Genomic DNA, 23,949 nt, shown 5'->3' on the forward strand with positions numbered 1-23,949 from the left:
CCCTTCAGCCTAGACATGGGCACATACCCTAATGCATACACTTTATATGCCACATGCAGTGCTAGATTTGTCAATTTTACAGGGGTTGTTTTTCCAAGGGGTAAAATTATTTCTACAGAAGTTAATTAAAAAGTAGTCCATCACTAAATGAATAGCTATTTTGGCCTAAAATGATGAGTGCACTTTTAATTCATATTTATTCACATTTTAGTAAGAGCCCAGATTGGCCTATCACTGCACCGATTCATACAAATCTCTATCGCTACAAGACAGGTCTCTGAATCAGTGACATTACTTCCTACTGCTGTCCAAATTGTATGTACGTGTATGTGCACTAAGCAGGAGCACACGGAGCCTGTTCCTACCTCCAATCTTCGGCTCTTTTGTTTTCAAATAATGCATTAAAACATGCCTGGAGTGTCCATTTACAGTAACATAATAGGCACCATAATCACTTTAACAGCTTGAAGTGGCAATGGGGCTTGGATTTCGTTGGCGTTTGGACCTGTATCAATACAAAAACGGTTTACTGACCATTTATTAGAGATTCTTCATCACCAGCAGCCAGAAGCCTGGCCTCTAATGATGATATGATGGAGGAGCTATGCTTCTGCATCATGTCGTACCACTTGGGCAGTGACTGTCTGACTGGCATTTTTAGCTAATGCTCTCAGCCAATCAGTGCCCATTACCCCTGCCACGATCTAAGCGGACCACAGTTCTACCTCTGCCATGTTGTCATTGGAAGCAGAGCTTCAGGCTATCTGGACCAAGAACTTCTAATAAATTGTAAATAAACTGTTAAAAGTGGTGTGGGCCCGACGTCGACGGACTCCAGGTACCATAGCCACTTCAATCCATCCAAGTGGTTATGATGCCCACAGAGTTTCATTTTAGTACAACAAAAATCCACATTAAAGGCCATTTGACTTTTTTGTTCCCAACAATATTGGGTTAAAATTCCAAGACTGAGAAGTAACGAAAATGAATAGCAAGTACATGTTGTACCTAATTATTCCTAAATCACATTCTCAGCATTTCGGCATTGACTTTTTTTTTTTTCTTCTTTACATTTTATTTTGATTATGAGACACACAGGGAAAGATTAATATACTTGAATAACTTCTTACATTTCCCAACAGACACCTTTTGTCAATTTACCCATAATTAGAGAAATCACATACTGTTTTAAAGATAATATTATTAAAATTTCAAAGTCTACTAAAACAACACGGATTGGGTTTTTTATTTCAGTTTTCAGCACCAGTTATTATTCTGCATTTTAATGAGGTTTGCCTTCTAAAATTTAGTCCAGCGAGGAGATTTAACTGTTGGTTTTTTTAATTATCGGCACTTATTTTTTCATTTTTATAATGGCATTTGACTTCATAACTATTGGTAAGCTTACCGTCGCTCCATCACAGGTCCATTCCAATGCTCCTCTAAATACCCCAAAAGCACAAACCGCTCACGCACATATACATAATAACAGCCCACATACGCACGAAGACAACCCTATACAAGCCATACAACCCTACATCCATACACAAGCAGCATAGCATACAGGAAAATACAGTTAATTTAAGGAGAAATATAGGACAGGCACTCAATGGGACTGAAAAGTTTTATCTGGCACAGTTCGGCTAAAATGTTGCCTACCCTACTCTAGAATAGCCATAAGCCTCCAGTTTAAACATGATCCATTCATTAACAGAACTGTACAAAATATAGATGGTCATTCATTGACAGATTTCAAGTACAGTTGTAGATATATGGAAAGATATGGCTCTGTCTGCTGTAGACGGTGTGTGCTGTCAAATTCGCTGTACGTCTTTAAAAAAGGGCAATACGCATTTTTAGCAAATCAAGACGTAAAGTGTTTTAATAACTAGATAAACCATTTAACATAATAGATTGATGATCCAGGGAGAAATCAAATCCACATTCCTGAGTCAAGAACTAATTTTTTTCTCCTTTCCGAGAAAAAAAATGTGAATTTATTTAAAGTGCATCTGGTTATGAGAAAATAACATGTTTGGATTGCATAGAGAATACAATTCCACCTACACATTGTTCTGGCTAAATTGCAAGCAAATTAATCAATTTAATCACAGAGTAAATTATTCTTAATCTGACTCCAACGGCACAGCGTTACAGACTACAATTATGGTCCCCATTGCTGGCTGCCTGCAACATCCCTCAATGTGTAGAGACTTCCCAAGAACCACACTCTTAATTGTTATCCTATTCGAGAGGCATTTTTGGAAATATGCACTACGGTCCACCCTAGGCATCGCCCACTACCCACCTACAGATGTTCTAGAAAACCACTTTCCCAGTTTATGGAAGAAAAGGAAAAACATTAAAGTAGTGTAAAAAACTATTATAAAATACAACTGTAATGTGAGATCAGAAATGATTATATAACCCATATAACATACATAAAACAACAACTTGTATGGAATCTTGTATTTCACAGCTTCATTCAGCATCAGAGAAAAAGACCAGTAACATTCCAAAAAAAAAAAACTGTGAAAAATTCACATACACCGCTGGACCCGATGCTCCTCACCAGGTAGCAGAAATAATCCAAATAGATTTATTGGAAGCTTGACAACTACTTTGGTCTTGGATCAGCAGCCACAACAGGAGTTCCAGATTCTCCAAAATGTGTGTTCCTGCACAGTTACTCCATGTATGTTCAAAAGAGTGGAACTTGGCAAAATGCTCTGTAGATCAGTTGTTGGGCGTTCATAAACGATCGCCACAACGTAAGGCAGCATAATGTGAAAGTAAAGTAAGGGATATAGTGACTGCTGGTTTAGTACGTTTTGTATATCTCTGCAACAAAATGTGGAGGTAACAGTAACGCTGACAGCAAAGAATAAATGATTTCTGAATATTTTATATATTTACCCTGAAGAAGTCCTCTTTAATCTGGGAAAAACAATCCCAAGGAAATAAGGGATTCTCTCCTGTTACTCTTCTTACACGTCACCCCTCTGTCAAATGTTACATTGGCTTTCTGAACCCTATAGAATTTAACTCTAAATATTAAAGCGTTACAGAATCCGTTGGCGCTATAATAATGGCAATAATAATAATAACCTATAAAGCTCTCTACAGCTCTATACCTTGCTACGTTTCTCAACTAATTCATAGATCCACCCCTTCTCGCCACTCGTCTATGACCTCCTCCTGTTTGCTGCTCGTACCTGTATTGCTAACTAACCGTTACAGGACTTCTCACAGACAGTCCATCACATTCTCCCCAACTCTTCAATTCTTCGTTAAGAAGTCCCTTTAAACCCGCGTCTTCAGAATAGTTTATGGCCTCCCATGGTAACTGTCATTTGTCTCTAAAATTCCATTAGTGGATCCGTTCTCTATTTCACTCTCACCTTCCAATTCGGTCATTTTCACAGTCTGTCACTTGGTTCCTACCACCTACTCTGTCCTTCCTATTGTGTATTTATACCCCACTTCCTCTAGATTCTAAGCCTATTCGAGCACGGTTCTTACCAACCTACGTTCATGTCAGGATTTAGAATAGTTTGTTTCATTAGTTGTTAAATTCCCCCTAATAAACTTGTAAATAAGTTGGTGCTACAAAAATACCAATAATAATTTATTTTGCACGCCTGGTTTTAGCTTGAGTCAATAGTCACAGCCAATGTTAAATATTTTCGCCACTACCAGTTGCAGAGACACACAAACTGCTGAAATTGAACTGTCCTGGTAATAGGCTACAAAGACTACAGTGAGATGAGTCCTGTCACATTGGGGGGCGGCAGGGTTGTAGTTTATTTTACTACATATTTTGCTGTTTTATTTTGCCATAATATAGGTCTTTGCTCTCTTTACGGGCATCATAGACAGTTTACAAGGAAATTTGAATTTTTGGGCCAAATGAGCGAAAAAAGAAAAAAACTAAAAAGTTATTTTTACAGCTCACCCATTTTGACATACAATTTGCAATTTCTTGTCAATCCTCCAAAATTCCTACTCTGTTAAGTAGCCCCACTTACAATTTTAGGGTAAACCCCTTCATTGCCTTCAGTCCAATCATATTCTGGAGTAATCTCCTGGCACACAGCTACAAAGCAGGGATCATATTCCTCACACACTCAGAATAACATTGGGCGTTAGGAATGATCCGTATATACCAAACACTAAAATGATTCACAGATTAATAACTAGCAAAAATAACTGTGGAAAATACATTACAGTAAATTATCAAAAAAGGACCATCTTACCTCGGCAAACAGTCCCATTCTCCACCGATTCATACCCGGCTTTACAAAGACATCGCCCGATTGGCACCAGCCATTCTCCATCACCATTACAATACAATTTAATGGGTACATCCACCTCCTCTGCGTTAGGTATGCAGATCCCTCGGGCGGCTACCAACGAGGTGCTCTCTGCCCCAGACAGTGTCTCTTGGAAAATGGCCCCATTTTGTATTATACGTGGACATTTCCTGTAATAGACTTTAACAGCAATAAGAGACATGCATCCTCCGTAGTCCTGGAATGCTAAATAGAAACCAGATTTGGAAACGGGCCCAAAACTCCGCACCTCTGTGTTAATTTTCATAACCCGACCTCCGAGGTCTACTTGGGAAAAACTCTCGTCAGCAGCTATAGTATCCACTTTAACCCATGGGTTCTCCATCCACAAGGGGAACGTCTTCGTGGCAGAGTCATAGTCCGACTCGTAGTAATACAAGTTGAATGTTTCCTTACAGGAACCGGGGACATTGGGAATACTGCTACAGTCCCGCACAGAAAATTTCATCTCCACATGGATTCTGTGAGCTCCTCTCCGTCGGACATACTTGGTCCTAAGCCAGTTGTTCTGACTCGACTCAAAGACGTTGCAAACCTGGTATGTACGGATGGTATTCATGTTCTCATCATAACCGCTCACCTCCTCCCACTAAGGAAACAAGAAAACCATGACCGTTAAACATACAAACAATGCACGCTGCACCATGTACAATGAGTAGAAAGGGCAATAATCAGTCAGAGAGTGCTGGGCATAGTCCTGATCAGATTTAACCCCTTAAGGAGCAAACTTCTGGAATAAAAGGGAATCATGACATGTCACACGTCGTGTCCTTAAGGGGTTAAAGGACAATTACCATCAAACTGTCACTCCTCATATTAAACATTTATTAAATCTATCTTTTTTTAATGATATATGTTGATTTTTGTGAGAACATTTCACTTTTTTACCTGGCTAATTAGTCATTTTGTGTCACACTGCATTTTATTTGGCGCAGCTACAGTTTCACGAAGAAAATATATCAAACATAGAGTTTGACCTAACATGGCAGTCCAGCCAAGAGGTCCGGCTGGAGGAAGCGGCTTTGTCCGTGAGTGACAGGTTCAGGTAAGTAAATGTCAAGTGGCGATGTCAACGTCAGAAGTCTTTGCGTATTCTGCAGAGTCCCCAGACAGTGACAGTGCCGCTTTAAATACTTTACTTAGAAGTAACAATTCGTTTGTCACATTTTCTAGGTTAATGCATTATCCCCGGTGTCCCTTGCGTCACTGAAACCGAGGGATTTAGTCAATAAACATTGAATTATGGTGAACTAAAAAAACAACTCACAAAATATAGACTAAAATAGCCAGGCTGTAACTATGGCTGGGTTGGGGAACTTCTCAAAATCAGCAATTTTGCCATAAATTCTTAGAAAACAAGAACAAATGAACTCTGCTTAGATTAACTTTACTGAGAAAATGTATTTGAAAAAAAAAAAACATGTTGAAAACATTTTAAATCAAGTTATTTTTAACAACTATTTTGCACTTCATTTGGCAATTTAGCACAAATTATAATTTGCTGTATCTGATGCATAGCACAGAGAAAAGGCAGGGGCCAATTTAAGGTGATAAAAAAAAAAAAAAAAGCATTTTAACTCCACTTACCGGTAGATAACTTTAAAAGTATTGTAGGACTTGAATTTAGCCAGTTTACTAGTGAACATGTAAAGGTATAAATCTAAACCTTTAAACATTATAGATTTTCTTTAATTCATTGTGGGTCGTTTTAACAAAACGTCCTACTCTCAACACATAAGGCCTACGTAGAAAAATGTGTCAGACCTTCTAGTACTGAGAGGGTTAAAGCTCTAAGCTGTTTAAAAGAAATGGTCTTGGCTGACAAATTGCACAAGAGAAAGTGTTGGTCTGTGTCCCAGAAATGGTATTCATTTAACAGATAACAGCTCCCCATATCCTCTGCTGTATTTCCACAACCTCTGGATTGGACCCATCGCCCATTAACCCTTTCCTGTCATTAACACAGCATTGCCCATAAAAGCCATCTGGTTATAACCACGCCTAAGGTCATTAACTCTTTCCTGTCATTAACACGCTATATCCAATTAGCCCAACATAGTCCATTAACTCTTGGCTGTCATTAACGCTAGAAGTGCCATTAACTCTTTCCTGCCATTAACATAGTGTATAATATGTCATTAACACAACACATACCAGTGACTCGACCCTATTATTAACATACCATAACACTAGGCTGTCAATAACACAGCTCAGGCCATTAACAATTTCTTGCACGTAACAAAACATCGCTTTCTAATCCTTTACTAGAAGTCACACAGCATACACCGTTAAATATTTCCTGCAATTAACTTAGTATATTCCCTTAACCCTTTCCTATCATTAACGCAACACTTCAATTAACCCTTTCTCCCATAAACTCCTTTTAGTCACCAATGCAACATTTTTTGTGGACTCTTTCTTATCAAAAAAAGAAAATCCCATTAATCAACTCCTGTCAACAATACAAAATGAACCTGTTTGTTTTGTTAAAGGAGATTCATTAACTCTTTCTTGCCATTAACACAGCATTCCTCATGAACTCTTTTCTGATGTGGCTCATCCTGTTAAGCCTGCCCTGTTATTGAGTAAATAAATAGGTTTAGGGTGCACACCTAGAGAGAGGACCACGAAACTTGAAATAGTAGCTTGTGATCTAGAAATTTTCAAATAAAATCCAAAGATCAACACTACCACGTGGCCACAGTATGGTGGCACTAACAGAAGTGTGACCTGTGACTTGTTATTCAGTCCACTTTATTGGTAGCCTGAGTAAACGCAGAGAATCATTAACATCCATGCACCCCAGAGTTTCAATGTAAATACAAATAGTGGATGCTTCAGGTCACCTCTTCTGCAAAGATCAGGATGGAGAACCATCCGGGTAACGGTGCAGGACATGTGTTATAAATTAGGGGATCTGAAGAGGTAATGTGGGAAGGATGCAAAAAACCACTGCGCGGCAATGCTGAGATCTGATAATCGCTTCAGGTTCTCCACGAGGTGATATGAGGAAAGATGGGATATTTGGCTCGTACAATTTTCCTCTTACTGCCAAATTAAAGGAGGGGTGGAATTGGTCTCTCCTAGATTTTAACCCTATCAAATATGTATCTTAGTGTGTGCAGACATGCATTGTCCTTAATAAATTGGTAGTGCAATGGCCAACTCAGCGTGTCAAACGATAGCGCAGTCTCTAAATAATGTGACAGTGATTATTGCCTCGGAATCACTTGACGGTGAGCACTGCATGGAGTATAGATCATGTGACAGTGAGCACTGCAAGGAGTATAGATCATGTGACAGTGAGCACTGCCAGGAGTATAGAACCAGTGACAGTGAGTACTGCCAGGAGTATAGAACCAGTGACAGTGAGCACTGCCAGGAGTATAGAACCAGTGACAGTGAGCACTGCCAGGAGTATAGAACCAGTGACAGTGAGCACTGCCAGGAGTATAGATCATGTGACAGTGAGCACTGCAAGGAGTATAGATCATGTGGCAGTGAGCACTGCCAGGAGTATAGAACCAGTGACAGTGAGCACTGCCAGGAGTATAGATCATGTGACAGTGAGCACTGCAAGGAGTATAGATCATGTGGCAGTGAGCACTGCCAGGAGTATAGATCCAGTGACAGTGAGCACTGCCAGGAGTATAGATCCAGTGACAGTGAGCACTGCAAGGAGTATGTAGTACCAGCGTATCTAAGGGGAGTGGGCCTTGACATTGCTAGGAGACAGGCCCAGGAACGTTGCTGGCCAAGTCTCATTCCGATTCACCCCAAATGTCATCATTTGTTGGGCTGTTATTTTGAGGGCAAGTATTTTGTAGATCTCTGTTTGTCCATGGGGTGTTCTATCTCCAGTGCCTTCTTTGAAAAATGTAGCACCTTTTTGGAGTGGGTGGTCAGGGTTGAGGTGGGAATGACATTTCTGGTCCACTATCTGGATGATTTTCTGTGCGTCGGGCCTTCCGGTTCAGAGGCTTGTCGTATAGGATTGATAACGTTTGAATGGGTGGCGCATGTTTTTGGTGTACCTTTGGCGGGTGACAAGATGGTTGGTCCCACAACGTGTTTGAGTTTCTTGGACTTGGAGATAGATTCCGTCAGGGGAGAATGTTGTTTGCCAGAAGACAAATTGCTTGCTCTTCGTGGGGCGGTGTCGGAGGTCATGGAAGCCAAAAAAGTTACGTTACGTACATTATAGTCGTTGATTGGCCGTTTGGACTTCGCATGTCGGGTGATCCTTATCGGTAGGGTATTTAACAGGTTCTTGGCAAAGGCCACTGGAGGGTGGTGTTCCCTTCATCATTTTATTCGGATCACGGCATCCATGAAAGCTGATTTGGACATCTGGGTGTTTTTTCTCTGAGAGTTTAAGGGGCAGGTCTTTTTTCGGGATTCAGCCGTTTCTTCTCCAGAAATGGAGTTATTTACGGATGCGTCCGGAAGTGTGGGTTTTGGGGCTTACTTTTTGGGGCAATGGTGTTCAGGAGCATGTCTGCGCTGTGCAGCCTCTGCTCTACATACTGTCTGCGCTCTGCACCATCTGCTCTACATACTGTCTGCGCTGTGCGGCCTCTGCTCTACATACAGTCTGCTCTGTGCGGCCTCTGTTCTACATACTGTCTGCGCTGCGCACCCTCTGCTATACATACTGTCTGAGCTGCGCACCCTCTGCTATACATACTGTCTGAGCTGCGCACCCTCTGCTATACATACTGTCTGCGCTGCGCACCCTCTGCTATACATACTGTCTGCGCTGCGCACCCTCTGCTATACATACTGTCGGAGCTGCGCACCCTCTGCTCTACATACTGTCTGCGCTGTGCACCCTCTGCTCTACATACTGTCTGCGCTGCGCACCCTCTGCTATACATACTGTCTGATCTGCGCACCCACTGCTCTACATACTGTCTACGCTGTGCACCCTCTGCTCTACATACAGTCTTCGCTGCGCACCCTCTGCTCTACATACTGTCTGCGCTGCGCACCCTCTGTTCTACATACTGTCTGTGCTGTGCGGCCTCTGCTCTACATACTGTCTGCTCTGCGCACCCTCTGTTCTACATACTGTCTGCGCTGCGCACCCTCTGCTATATATACTGTCTACGCTGTGCACCCTCTGCTCTACATACTGTCTGCGCTGCGCACCCTCTGCTCTACATACTGTCTGCGCTGCGCACCCTCTGCTCTACATACTGTCTGCGCTGCGCACCCTCTGCTCTACATACTGTCTGCGCTGTGCACCCTCTGCTCTATATACTGTCTGCGCTGTGCACCCTCTGCTCTACATACTGTCTGCGCTGTGCACCCTCTGCTCTACATACTGTCTGCGCTGTGCACCGTCTGCTATATATACTGTCTGTGCTGCGCACCCTCTGACCTACATACTGTCTGTGCTGCGCACCCTCTGCTATATATACTGTCTGTGCTGCGCACCCTCTGCTCTACATACTGTCTGTGCTGCGCACCCTCTGCTCTACATACTGTCTGTGCTGCGCACCCTCTGCTCTACATACTGTCTGCGCTGCGCACCCTCTGCTCTACATACTGTCTGCGCTGCGCACCCTCTGCTCTACATACTGTCTGCGCTGCGCACCCTCTGCTCTACATACTGTCTGCGCTGCGCACCCTCTGCTGTACATATGCACTAAAAATGCCTGAGCGTTCATAACGAGTCATATAGGCGGGGAATGCCTTAGCACAGCTGAATGACTGTCTATGTCGCATCTGGTAGAATTTACACAAACACAGTATATTTCACTTCTATAAAAATTATAATTGTGATTTATTTTTTCCCAATACCACTTTGAGAATAGAGAGAAAGGATCAATAGTGCCACACCCTTCGGGTCTGTGACAGACCTCTGAGGGGTTTCTACAACGCTCAATCTTCATTCACCATTCAACGCGCCCCCCAACCCCCCCTCCACAGAACGGCCCTGTTGTCATGGCTTCGTGTGTGGAGAATGACCGGGACTTGCGGCAAAGCAAAGAGGGGGGATGGAGAAAGCGAGGCATGCTTTATGGAAAAGCCTTTATTGTGAGATGCTGACACCGAAAGCATCTCGGCTGAACTAATCCTCCAAAATGTGCCACTCAAACGCTTCTACTTTTCTTTTTATCCAGGCCAAGAAAGTCACCCCCTTGTCACAGCCCCCATGCCTTTCCAGAGCTTAATTAGAGCGCTCTGCCTTTCTTCTTCCTCACTAATTAACATGCCAAGAACTCACGACAAACAAAATAATACATTCAGACAGTTTACAACAGGCCCATAGGCCTCATTAGCAGATTGGGTAGGAGGGGAGATAAAGGTAAAAGATGGAGACGGAGATAAAGGGGCACAACATGGCAGGTGGAGGGGGGCTGCTACTTGGTTTTGCATATCGGGGGAATTTCAACAGAAAAGCTGAATAAGAAAGAGGGGGGAAAAAAGAGGTTTGGCCCGTTGACCTCTGCCATTGAGCGCCAATCATTTTTTCACAACCTCTTCTCATTGATCAAAGAAAGAAGGGGTGAGGCCTAGCCTGGTCTTACGAGCCTTTGGTTTGAGACATTCGAGCAGCCAATGGAGGCTGCAGGTTTTTACACTTGGCCTCTAGTGAAGGCCCTTTTCTTTCCCTATACTGAGAGGGAGAAAGGGTCTGGGGTGGGGGGGAGAGAAGGTGTTTTGTCTGACAGATTTTAATCTCCCCTTTCTTGACAGATTCCTTTCTTATGCCAACTAAGTTTCAGCGATTGTGTCAAAAGGGCTTCTTGGCTCAGGCCCAGCGGCTCAGCAGGGGGGCTGAGGGGAGCTTGTCAGTGTGGCGTGGTGAAAACCGAAAGAAACATCTTCATTTTTCAGTTTTAAAGTTTTTTTTTTTTTTTTAGGTTCAGAAGTGAAAGGATGGAAGCAATTTTCCTCTATAAGGACATAAATTACGGTGTCTCCTGGCAATCCCCTCCCAGGACCACTCGTGGGGTGACGTCATTTACCAGGGACTGCTGTTCTACTTTATTCACCTTGTTTTTGGCAAGTTTAAAGGAAAGCCCAGACATTACATTGTAGCCCCTTACCAGGCCATGACTTTATTTACATAGGGCGACTGATGTACCTGTAGTTTAGCTGCGGGCAGGTACATTCAGATTGAAGGCTGATTATTAGGATAAAAAGAACGCCGCACATCAAAAAAAATATCTAGAAATATGGTCAGCCCTATGTAACAGTATTTATATCACTGCCCATCCAGGCATGTGTTACCGTCCCTTTAACAAAGGGAAGTCTATGAAGAGCTCAGTAACAAAGATTGACATAAAAGATTTCGGTCAGTTACAGGAAATGTCTATAACTGTACTTTAATTGAGGATATCTGTGAGCCTACATCCTATCTATTGGAAATAATTCCATTCAGAACATTTTAGAATGATTGTATCATGGCATCCCTTGTATCCACCGTACTACATCATTAAGAAACAAATTAATTAAACTAATTAATGTGATTGCAAACTTTTTCTTTCTCTAAAGTCATCCTGGTATGACCTGTGCGGACGCCATTTTCTGCGTTAATTTAATATCTATATCTGACCCGTCCTCATGAACTGTTTCTGGATTCCTGACAGATGTCATTGAGATTTGCGGGCGAGTGAGGGAGGGGGCCCATTAAGGACGGGGGAACTTGTGGGAATAAGTGCGATTGACTTTTCTCTGGCCGTCACCTGTCTCAGTACGTGTTTTGCCAGGAGCTGTTGCTGTGGCCATATGTCCAGACCAAAGGATTGCTGTTTTTAGCTTTTTTTCTGCTTTCAACCTTTTCTGGCTTAGAATAGATATCGTATAGATAACTTCCAATTCCTAACACTATAAGTAGATTTTATATGGAGACGATCCATACCTCTTGTATAGTGCCATAATTATAAATTCTATGTATCCCTAAGCATTAGCAGAGTCCCTCTGCAGCTCTCCAATATTATCAATATTGCTGTATGTTCAATAAATCTACCTATTCAAAGTCATGTTTAGGCTTGACAATGCCTAAACATTATTTTACTATTGGAGACTGATAGTGATTGTTATTTGTTATTTTATTATTTTACTATTGGAGACTGATAGTGATTGTTATTTGTTATTTGATTATTTTACTATTGTGGAGACTGATAGTGATTGTTATTTGTTATTTTATTATTTTACTATTGTGGAGACTGATAGTGATTGTTATTTGTTATTTTATTATTTTACTATTGTGGAGACTGATAGTGATTGTTATTTGTTATTTTATTATTTTACTATTGTGTACTGTCTGCCTGAAATTTCAACAAGGACGTTCTGCTCCACTTTTGATGGGAGGAAAAGACTTGTTCTGATGGGCCTTTTTACAAGTGTTACACTGTAAGTGCAACCATTAAAGCTGTGATTTTATTTACATAACAACGTTACACTATGTCGATTTTTATTATTCTTTACATGTCCAAACTACTACTCTGACCCTGAGGGACTTAAGAATACTCATCTATTTGATGTGCCTGAAAACCACTTATATCTCGTGAGTGTGACATAAACATAAGGGGCATCCGTGTGTTTTACGTTAATCCCCTATGAGCGTTTTCTTTTATTTTTCATATGTTTAGGTATATTCTACCCTGTTTCTATATTTGTGAGGATTAAGAGGAATCCTCTTGTTTTACCTGATTAAGAAAAGGGAAGTAACTATCCTTTTTATTTATTTATTTTTTCACTGCACCTGGGTGGTCTGAATTTGTATTTGTGTACAACAAAACAAATGTATTCTGTTTCTGCACATCCAATTTGTCTTGTTGCAGCTACTGGTTAGCCCACCTATTGTACAGCGCTACAGAATATGTTGGCGCTTTAAAAATAATAATAATGATATATCTGAAATGAGCTCAATCTATATAGGTCCTGGTATGATACCATTACTTTTAGGCGCTGGTTCTCATCCAGTATTAACCCTGTGCGGAACAATAGCACTTTGTGTAGGGGTTCAATAGGGAATAACAACGCCCCCTGTAGATCTGGTCCAATATGCTTGTCTACAAAATACATTGGCATACCCCACATGTCTAGCACCTGGTCTCACTGTCTTATAATTGCTGGTGATACTTACTCCTGATGATGGCTGCACTGTCCAGCCCAGCTCTGCTGTCGCTGTAGTTGAATCCATTAAGGTTTCTGAAAAAATAAAAAAACAAATTATTAGACACACATGGGGTCCCCAGGGGCCAATATTTCCCCAAACCTCACATTCCGCATTAATCCCTGGAGAGTTTGCATCATATTTTTTTATGAATATGTTCTACATTTTCTAGTCTTTGATAAATTAGGATAACCTGGGGAATCACTAAATTCCCCCTAATAGCAATGCTTGAAAAAAATGCTGAATTTACATAAATATGTAAAACTTTGGACAGTATGGTAAAGGCAGGGTTTTAATTTACCGCACTTATTACTGTGCTGAATATTAAGTACACCCTTAAATACAGAACAACTAAGAGCTTCCTCACATCTCTTCAGAGATTAAGCTGAATCGCCTGTTAATAGGATCTGAATATCTTTGCGCGATATAAATGCAATATATGATCATTAAGATCTCTAGCTAACGATCCCTCGGGCCAGATTTCATCCAATATATCTTAGAATGTGTTGGAGCAGTCCTGTATTCACTAGGCAGTTACAACATTTCAAGTCTTATACAAATTCCCCGCTCCCGTGGTCTCCCGAAACAGGTTCGCAATCACCAAAACAGGCTCGCAATCAAGAGCGCAATCACCAAAAAAAATATTAAAAATATTTTGTATGTTGTATCAGAGGGAAAAGGTAGAGATTCAATGGAACCATCAGTAAAGCCAGATTAAGGAAGGGTTTCGACGGTTACAAACTTCCTGCTAGTCCTTAACTTATTAATAAATAACGAAATGATAAAATATGCTCCAAGTGACCCTGGTTTTGCGGTGAATCAGACAGCATGGGGTTAATTCTGTTTACGAAAACCACAAGACAGTACATGTATGGGTAAGCAAGGCCGGCGAGACTGACCAGTACTACAGACGGACGGAATTTGCTGATGCCGTTGATACGTGATTAAATGCGCAATCTTTTATTGCTGTGAATGACATTTCATTTATCTTGCAGGTAATTTTTCTCAGATGTTCCTGAGAGAAGCTTTGCCGTGTCCTGCGTCTGTAGTGCTAAATAATTTAACAAAACCTTGCTCCTTCGCCAGTAAGCCTCCTATACTACTGTTTTCCCAAGGAGCGAAGGGGAATTAAAATTAATGAGGCAGGGGGTGGTGAAGAGGCAAACATTTGTTTACTGGCAGTGTTTCTGCCTGTCGCCCACATGGAAACAAGAGGATAAATCGGGCAAGCCTGCCAACGTAAAAACTTCTAAAATGCCCGGAAGGGGTTAGAAAACCCAGATTCCGAATCACACCATCGCTGATTTTAAATACGTAGTTCTCTGATTAGTGGAAACAGGCGCTCAACTATAAAAAGGCGGTCTAATTACTTATTAAAGCAATAAACTTTAATTTATCACCAGATGACAGGATAATATTCTATTTTACTGCACGCACATCAAAAGAAGATTTGGACTCGAAAAAATGAACTATTAGTAAATTATGATGACTTGAGAACTGACTGTAAAACTTTAAGCTATTATAACTGATCTGGGAGAAAGTCGGCTGCGTTTCGCAACTCTGATCTAAATTCTACAAGTAACAGGATAATTCTTTAAAATGTCACCCGTCAGGAAGCCATCGTCAATTCGAAGCAAATATCGGATTTTAGGCCCGAACAGCTGAATTGAAAAACATTCTCCAAGTCATTCGTGTTTTTAGTTTCAATATTTTGGCTTGAAGTTTGAAATCCACTTTGAATTCCCTATGAAGGGTTTTCAATTGCCCATTTTCCCTCCCTATAGGGTACTTCTATTGTAATGCTCTCTGAGTTCTTTTCTAAAACAAAAAACAGCGAAAAAAGTGCCAGTGTCAAAAACAATTAGTTCCATCCCCCAAATAATTTCGACTTGATCATTTCTGCTTTTTAGGATTGAATACGCAATAAATGTGTGAGAATGGCCCTGAAAGGTTTGAGTTTGTGATTAGCACATTATCCCGGCATGCAAGCTACTCTAGCCATCAATTAATGGACGTGGCATTGATTAAGGTAAAAGGAGAGCAAGCGACAATAGTGTCTATATGGGGCGTGATCGATAAGCCAACAAACATGGGAAGGCAGTGGAACTGCTGGGCTGAGTACGGCTAGACACACAGATAAATGTTCCGATGCGAACACAGCTCACAGGCGTTGATTTCACTGCGCAGTCTCTATTGACAGATGTTATTTTGCTTAGTATCCAAAAAAGCAACATTCAAATGACCATGGTAAAACAGCATTATTGGATGGTTTATACATAAGTTAAAAAACAAACAAACAAGAAATCTAAATTAAAATGGATCTGTTGGATAACCGTAAATATTTAGCTTTTTTGTGCCAGGCAGGTGACAGGTATATAACAAATTGATACCATTACGGAAAATACATGCTAACGGATTCATTAACTGCAACAGTTGCTAAGACTATCCATCTTGGCCCAAATTCTCATAAGCAAATTAAATAATTAATATTTTTAGAAAACAATTAAACCCATGGAGAGATTTCGTATTACCATTGAAAGAAAACCACACCTGGCCATATTTGTCAGAGTTAAACAAACCCATGTTGGGATGGAATTAATGCATTTAAGAGTCTCTGCTAGGTATTGACAGAGGGCACTGGTCTGATTGCAAGCTTTGCAGACTAAGCTGACGGATATTTAAATCACTTGCAGGCGTTAGAACTGATTTCACGGTGCTGCCTGTGACTGAAATACTCTGCAGCCTTCAGGAGTGAGAAAGACAGACATATATCATTACACTGCCAGGTCCCCCATAAAACACAAGCCACCCAGGCTACGGGTATCAAGTGCAGAAAATGCATGTTGTAATGTCAGCACATCAACGTACAGCTATTAATCATCACCTCATTCTCAGCCAATCAGAAAGGCCTGCCTGATGCATTCACTGGCATATTACATACAAACGCCTGCTATGAACTCAGGAGAAGGGGAGTTCTCAGCCAAGGGATATGGATTCAAATCACACATTTCATACAATAGGCTGGCCAATGTGATATATTGCATTAATACCACTGATCTGTGATAGACAGACTGGCCAATTAATGCTCTGGGCTGACCCATGCTATATATTGCGTTAATACAGTGGGCTCAGCTGCTGGCCCATGATACCTGCATACAGCATGGAGCTGACTCTGAGATACCTGGATACAGCATGGAGCTGACCCCGAGATACCTGGATACAGCATGGAGCTGACCCTGAGATAGCTGGATACAGCATGGAGCTGACCCTGAGATACCTGGATACAGTATGGAGCTGACCCTGTGATACCTGGATACAGCATGGAGCTGACCCTGAGATACCTGCATACAGCATGGAGCTGACCCTGAGATAGCTGGATACAGCATGGAGCTGACCCTGAGATACCTGGATACAGCATGGAGCTGACCCTGAGATACCTGCATACAGCATGGAGCTGACCCTGTGATACCTGGATACAGCATGGAGCTGACCCTGTGATACCTGGATACAGCATGGAGCTGACCCTTAGATACCTGGATACAGCATGGAGCTGACCCTGAGATACCTGGATACAGCATGGAGCTGACCCTGAGATACCTGGATACAGCATGGAGCTGACCCTTAGATACCTGGATACAGCATGGAGCTGACCCTTAGATACCTGGATACAGAATTGAGCTGACCCTGAGATAGCTGGATACAGCATGGAGCTGACCCTGAGATAGCTGGATACAGCATGGAGCTGACAATGAGATACCTGGATACAGCATGGAGCTGACCATGAGATACCTGGATACAGCATGGAGCTGACCCTGAGATACCTGGATACAGCATGGAGCTGACCCTGAGATACCTGGATACAGCATGGAGCTGACCCTGAGATACCTGGATACAGCATGGAGCTGACCCTTAGATACCTGGATACAGCATGGAGCTGACCCTGAGATAGCTGGATACAGCATGGAGCTGACCCTGAGATAGCTGGATACAGCATGGAGCTGACAATGAGATACCTGGATACAGCATGGAGCTGACCATGAGATACCTGGATACAGCATGGAGCTGACCCTGAGATACCTGCATACAGCATGGAGCTGACCCTGAGATACCTGCATACAGCATGGAGTTGGGCTACTGACCTTGAGATTCCTGGAGACAGCATGGAACTGGACTGCTGACTCCAAGATACCTGGATACAGCATGGATCTGGGCTGCTAATCCTGAGATACCTGGATACAGCTTGGAGCTGGGCTGCTGACCCCAAGATACCTGGATACAGCATGGAGCTAGGCTACTGACCTTGAGATTCCTGGAGACGGCATGGAACTGGACTGCTGACTCCAAGATACCTGGATACAGCATGGATCTGGGCTGCTAATCCTGAGATAGCTGGATACAGCATGGAGCTGGGCTACTGACCCCGAGATACCTGGACACAGCTTGGAGCTGGGCTGCTGACCCCAAGATACCTGGATACAGCATGGAGCTGGGCTACTGACCTTGAGATTCCTGGAGACGGCATGGAACTGGACTGCTGACTCCAAGATACCTGGATACAGCATGGATCTGGGCTGCTAATCCTGAGATAGCTGGATACAGCATGGAGCTGGGCTACTGACCCTGAGATACCTGGACACAGCTTGGAGCTGGGCTGCTGACCCCAAGATACCTGGATACAGCATGGAGCTGGGCTACTGACCTTGAGATTCCTGGAGACGGCATGGAACTGGACTGCTGACTCCAAGATACCTGGATACAGCATGGATCTGGGCTGCTAATCCTGAGATAGCTGGATACAGCATGGAGCTGGGATACTGACCTTGAGATACCTGGATACAGCATGTAGCTGGGCTACTGACCCTGAGATACCTGGATACAGCATGTAGCTGGGCTGCTGACCCCAAGATACCTGGATACAGCATGTAGCTGGGCTACTGACCCTGAGATACCTGGATACAGCATGTAGCTGGGCTGCTGACCCCAAGATACCTGGATACAACATGGAGCTGGGCTGCTGACCCTGAAAATTAAACCCTAAAGTTTAATTTCTTCTCTATGATAACTGTCAGGTGCAATGGACAGAGCTTCGATTCTAACAATGAAAAAAGATGGAGGGAGGTAAGATGGAGTCAACAAATTGCAGGATATAGTGATGTGTATTTCTACATTTAATTCAACTTTTCACATCTAAGAAATACATATTAGTTAAATATAAACATAATATTAACTTCCATGGAACGGACAGTTGCCCTTTAACAAAACGTTTTGGGTAAGACTTAAAACCTGAGCAAATTGCTACTATGCTTATGCAAAAATGTATCTTATATATAAGTTACAGGCTCTGTGAGAGGCCCTAGTAAAAGGCCACTAGCGTTCGGACAGTCTTTGACACTAGGCCACAGAGGCTAGTGAGAGCCTACTTAGATCTACATGCTAGCTCCTCATGGTAACACGTACAGCGAGGGCAGCCATGGGCACAGTTTGCAGGTAATGACTGAACTACTCAACACTCGCTTAACCAAAGTTACATGTGGCCAGGTCCTTTTTCCTATGGGGCCTGCATAGGATATCAATGACCACAAAGTGTTAATATACATCCCAGCCTGACACGTCTGTTGCCAAGGGACATTGAAAGATCGTGTTATCAACCGGAATAATAAAGCTGACACTTGGCCTTAATATTCTGCTGCCCAGTACACTGATAATTCTATTTTTTGCCATATCCTGAATGGTGTAATCAGTTGACAGATTAGAGGAAGGAAATGAGATTAACACAATTAATGGAACAATACTTCACACAATACAACTACACACTTCAATGGTGATTCTCTAATGAGAGCACCAAAAAAATAATAATAATAATAATTACATTTAAAATATATATATATACAATGCCAAAATATCAGAGTATTGCAGTATGCAGTAAGTATCTTAGTATATAGCTGCATATATGTTTGTATATAAATTGATCCAATAAAGGTGAAATGAGAATACTGAGAAAGAACTATATAAGACATTACGATGTGTGTTTATAAAAAAGTTTTGGTAGTGTGTGAGAAAGCCAGAGTCTACATTAAGTCCTTCATTTCTGGTGTTGAAATAGGTGATCATCTTCATCTCAATTGTCTTTCGTTCATGAGAGTCTTTGAAATTCCCTTCAAGAACGTTAATCCTGAGATTTTGGATGTAGTGACCAGTCTGGGTGAAGTGATGACCAACAGCGGTACAATATTATTATTATTATTTTATTTATATAGCGCCATCAGATTCCGTAGCGCTGTACAATGGGTCTATTTTCCTTGTGGTTCTTGATTGAGTGTCTGTGTAGATTCATTCTGAGATGCAGCTTGAGGCCAGTTTCTCCAATAAAGATAGCCCATTTATGCTATTGGAGCCTTTAAGCCTATCCTTTTATTCTATTCTATTTTATTTAATTTTTTTTAAAATATATAATTTCTTTCAACTCTCTCCAACACCCCCACTGGAGGACTACCACCTACGCCTACATATATTGAGCAATATCCCATTTGCTCTCCACTTGTGAATATACCTCCATCTTTTATCATTTTATTCTGTATCATCCAGAGAGCACTATTTTGTGTTTCTATCCTTTTCTTTTTTTATATATCACCAACTATTTGAATACCGGCCCACTGTTATTGGAAAGGAGAAATACCCCACTACCTCTGGAGATCCCCTATTGAGGACATCCAAGGACCATCTGCATATCCATAGACGGGGATTATACCGTCCAGGCGCACATATCTGGAGCTGAGTATAAGATCCAGAAAATTGCAATTCCTTTCCCTTAAGATCCTAACATACTACACTATATCCGTGTCTTTTTCCTTCCCTCCTCCATATCGCTCTGAGTGTGGGAATTTCATCACAGGCGCTGCTCCCTGATCCTACTATCTACACCCAGTTTCTCCAATGTAGCAACCTTTGTCACACAATAAACACTATATATATATATATATATATATACATACACACACAGTATCTCACAAAAGTGAGTACACCCCTCACATTTTTGTAAATATTTTATTATATCTTTTCATGTGACAACACTGAAGAAATGACACTCTGCTACAATGTAAAGTAGTAAGTGTACAGCCAGTATAACTGGCTGTCTCCTCAAAATAACTCAACACACAGCCATTACTGTCTAAACCGTTGGCAACAAAAGTGAGTACAATTTCTAGACCCTGCAAGAGCCCCCTGTGTGATTAAGTAAAATTTACTGGAGATTTTATAGTAATTTACATCTGATTGAAAATATAAACATTTTGTTTTCATGCAGGCTGTGTAAGTATACATTCTCACTAGGCCTTTAGCACAAAGCTCCGCTTCAGACACCAGCTCCTAGCCCCACTACCCATTCTATCCCTATCAACAGCCTCTAGCAGCACTCCATCACTAATCTCCACTGCAGCCTGTACCATTAACCTTTCACCAAACGTCACTGCCAAATAAAAAAAAAAAGATTATCTGGCATCAGGCCCTTCAAAGGTTTTTAGTATCCGGCTTCAACCCCACCTTCTAACACCAGGCTCTACCATCAATTTCTAGAGCAGGTCTAGGCAACCTTCGGCACTCCGGATGTGTGTACTAAATTTCCCATGATATTTTGCCATCATTATGACAGTAAGAGCACCATAGGAGATGTAGTCCACAACATCTGGAGTGCCGAAAGCTGCCTACTCCTTCTCTAGAACAAGACTATCATAGCAGTGGGCTCCACTACCAGAATCCACCATGTCTGTCTAACATTATGCTTCGCTATTAGGGTCCCCTACCTGTTCTCAGTGTCAGGCTCCAGCACAACCCACTACAAGGCTCTCATATCTCTCCCCACTACCAGGCTCCAGCACCTCTCCCCACTACCAAGCTCCAGCACCTCTCCCCACTATCAGGCTCCAGCACCTCTCCCCACTATCAGGCTCCAGCACCTCTCCCCACTACCAGGCTCCGGCACCTCTCCCCACTACCAGGCTCCGGCACTTACTATAATACCAGGCTCCTGCACCTCTCACCACTACCTGGCTCCAGTACCTCTCCCAACCACCAGGCTCCAGCACCTCTCCCAACCACCAAGCTCTGGCACTTACTACACTACCAGGCTCCAGCACCTCTCCCCACTACCAAGCTCCAGCACCTCTCCCCACTATCAGGCTCCAGCACCTCTCCCCACTATCAGGCTCCAGCACCTCTCCCCACTACCAGGCCCCGGCACTTACTATAATACCAGGCTCCTGCACCTCTCACCACTACCTGGCTCCAGTACCTCTCCCAACCACCAGGCTCCAGCACCTCTCCCAACCACCAAGCTCTGGCACTTACTACACTACCAGGCTCCAGCACCTCTCCCTACTGCCAGGATCCAGCACCTCTCCCCACTACCAGACTTGGGCACTTACAACACTACCAGGCTCCATCCAGCACCTCTCCCTACTGCCAGGATCCAGCACCTCTCCCCACTACCAGACTTGGGCACTTACAACACTACCATGCTCCATCCAGCACCTCTCCCCACTACCAGGCTCCATCACGTGTTCTCACTATCAGGCGCCGGAACATGCCCCACTACCAGGCTCCATCATGTGTTCTCACTATCAGGCTCCGGAACATGCTCCACTACCAGGCTCCATCATGTGTTCTCACTATCACGCTCCGGAACATGCCCCACTACCAGGCTCCATCATGTGTTCTCACTATCAGGCTCCGGAACATGCCCCACTACCAGACTCCAGCACCTGCTTTACTACCCCATCCCAGGATTAGCCTTCAGTCCCTAACACCAGCTAATTGCATTAGGATAAAGTACCAGCCTAGTCCATGTATATAGCTAAACAACACGGGATAGTCAGGATAAATATTCAAACTATTTTTTATCAATTCATGACTGTCCATTTTGTGTGCTGTGTGAGCTAGTTTGTTTACTGGTCTTTTATTGGAGGTATTTAATTATGGGTTCATAATGAATTTTTAAGAGGGCTTAGGGTGTGTGATTATGGGCACAGAGAATACAATGTATCCCTTTAAAGATAAGATAATACTAATAAAGACCCAATCTGGGGAATGCATAGGACTATCTTGCTCCAAAGGTACAATAAGCCAGAGTCAATTTATAAAAAGACAAAATCTTGGAAAGATATGTGTGAATAAAAAGCTACATTTGAAGCTCAGCAGCTTTCATGATTCTCCCCCAAAATAAAGGAGCAGAGAGTAGGCTATTGTGGGCTGGGGTTAATTGGCGCAGTCAAGCAGGAATCCCACTGAGAGAGAAAAGAGCTGAGTGAATCCTTGCATTTTACCATCTTGTTATCCTGATCTTTCTCCAGGCATTGCAGCATAATTAGGAGCCTGAACGTGTGAGATCGCATGCTGTCCCTGGGAGGCCGCTCTATATCCTAGGAAAAGCCACTCTGGGCCACCCCAGCCTCCGGTGCTGGAGGAAATGAGAATGTCTAATTACTGGCCCAGTAGCTGTCATCACAAAATCCAACTTGTGTAAATAAATAATTGCACATGCATCTCGGGACACCAAGAATCCCTCTGTGTTATGCCAGTATGTGTGGGTGGGTGTTGGTTAAAGGGACCCTGTCATTTTTTTTCCTTTTCTTTAGGTTTTCCTTTCCTTACGCCCCTTGTATTTTTAATGATTATACTCCCTCCTTTGCCACTTGCCTTTACTTAAAATAAAAATGTCTTCCTTGTGCTTAATTTCAATATCTGGGAGCAGCCATTTTGTTCTCCTCTGCCATGATGTCTACTGTTTGCCCTTCTGTGGGATTGATTTTACTGATGCAATGGGGAAACAGCAGTACTTTCATTTCTTTTTATTAATTTTTTAATAACTAGAATGCTCGAGATTAAAAAAAAAAAAAAAAAGATTCAGACACAGGGAGCTATATAGAAGCAAGATTAGACAAATTTTGTTTTTTGTGACAGAGTAAATTTAAGTGTTGATGTACCTGTGTGAGGAGGGAGCAGTGTGAATATCTGTCAATTTGTTTTGTGGGTTTTGTGTGAATCCATATGTTTTTGGACTTGGTGTCATTGTTTGTGTTTTGAGACAATCTGTCTGTGTGTCTGTTTGTTCAGTGTGATTATCTGTGTGTATGTTTGAGAACGTGAGCAGGGGGAGCTTAGTGTGAGTCTGGGTGTATGTGTCTCTCGGTGTGTATTTTTGTGAGTGTGTTCTGTACAGTTATCTGTGTGTATGTCTGGACCGTGTGAATGTTTGTGTAGGAAGCATGCCTGTACTTTTAAGACTGATTGAAATTTTAACATACTTCTTTGTTTGGAGGAATTTAGTGTTTACGTACAGACTCGAAATGAGAACTCAAAAGGAGATTGTTTTTTTTCAGAATATCTAAGTGTATTTGGCGTATTTATTTAGTGTTCAATTATGTGTCAGATTCGGGCAAGACTTAACACGCTGGATTTGAAAGATATGAT

General features: G+C 42.3%; 1 protein-coding gene across 4 annotated transcripts in view; it reads right to left on the reverse strand.

Moving 5' to 3' along the window:
• The window catches only part of EPHB2 (EPH receptor B2), a 200,120-nt gene that overhangs the window by 96,551 nt on the left and 79,620 nt on the right, over positions 1 to 23,949 (reverse strand). For all 4 annotated transcript variants that reach the window (XM_063436983.1, XM_063436982.1, XM_063436981.1 and 1 more), the window contains exons 2-3: positions 13,456 to 13,520; positions 4,257 to 4,941 (exon numbers count right to left, since the gene is read on the reverse strand). In XM_063436983.1, coding sequence (XP_063293053.1) covers positions 4,257 to 4,941; positions 13,456 to 13,520 — 750 coding nt within the window. The remainder of the gene's footprint in view (positions 1 to 4,256; positions 4,942 to 13,455; positions 13,521 to 23,949) is intronic.

The sequence above is a fragment of the Pelobates fuscus genome, chromosome 11 (assembly GCF_036172605.1).
Source record: "Pelobates fuscus isolate aPelFus1 chromosome 11, aPelFus1.pri, whole genome shotgun sequence".
Lineage (NCBI taxonomy): Eukaryota > Metazoa > Chordata > Amphibia > Anura > Pelobatidae > Pelobates > Pelobates fuscus.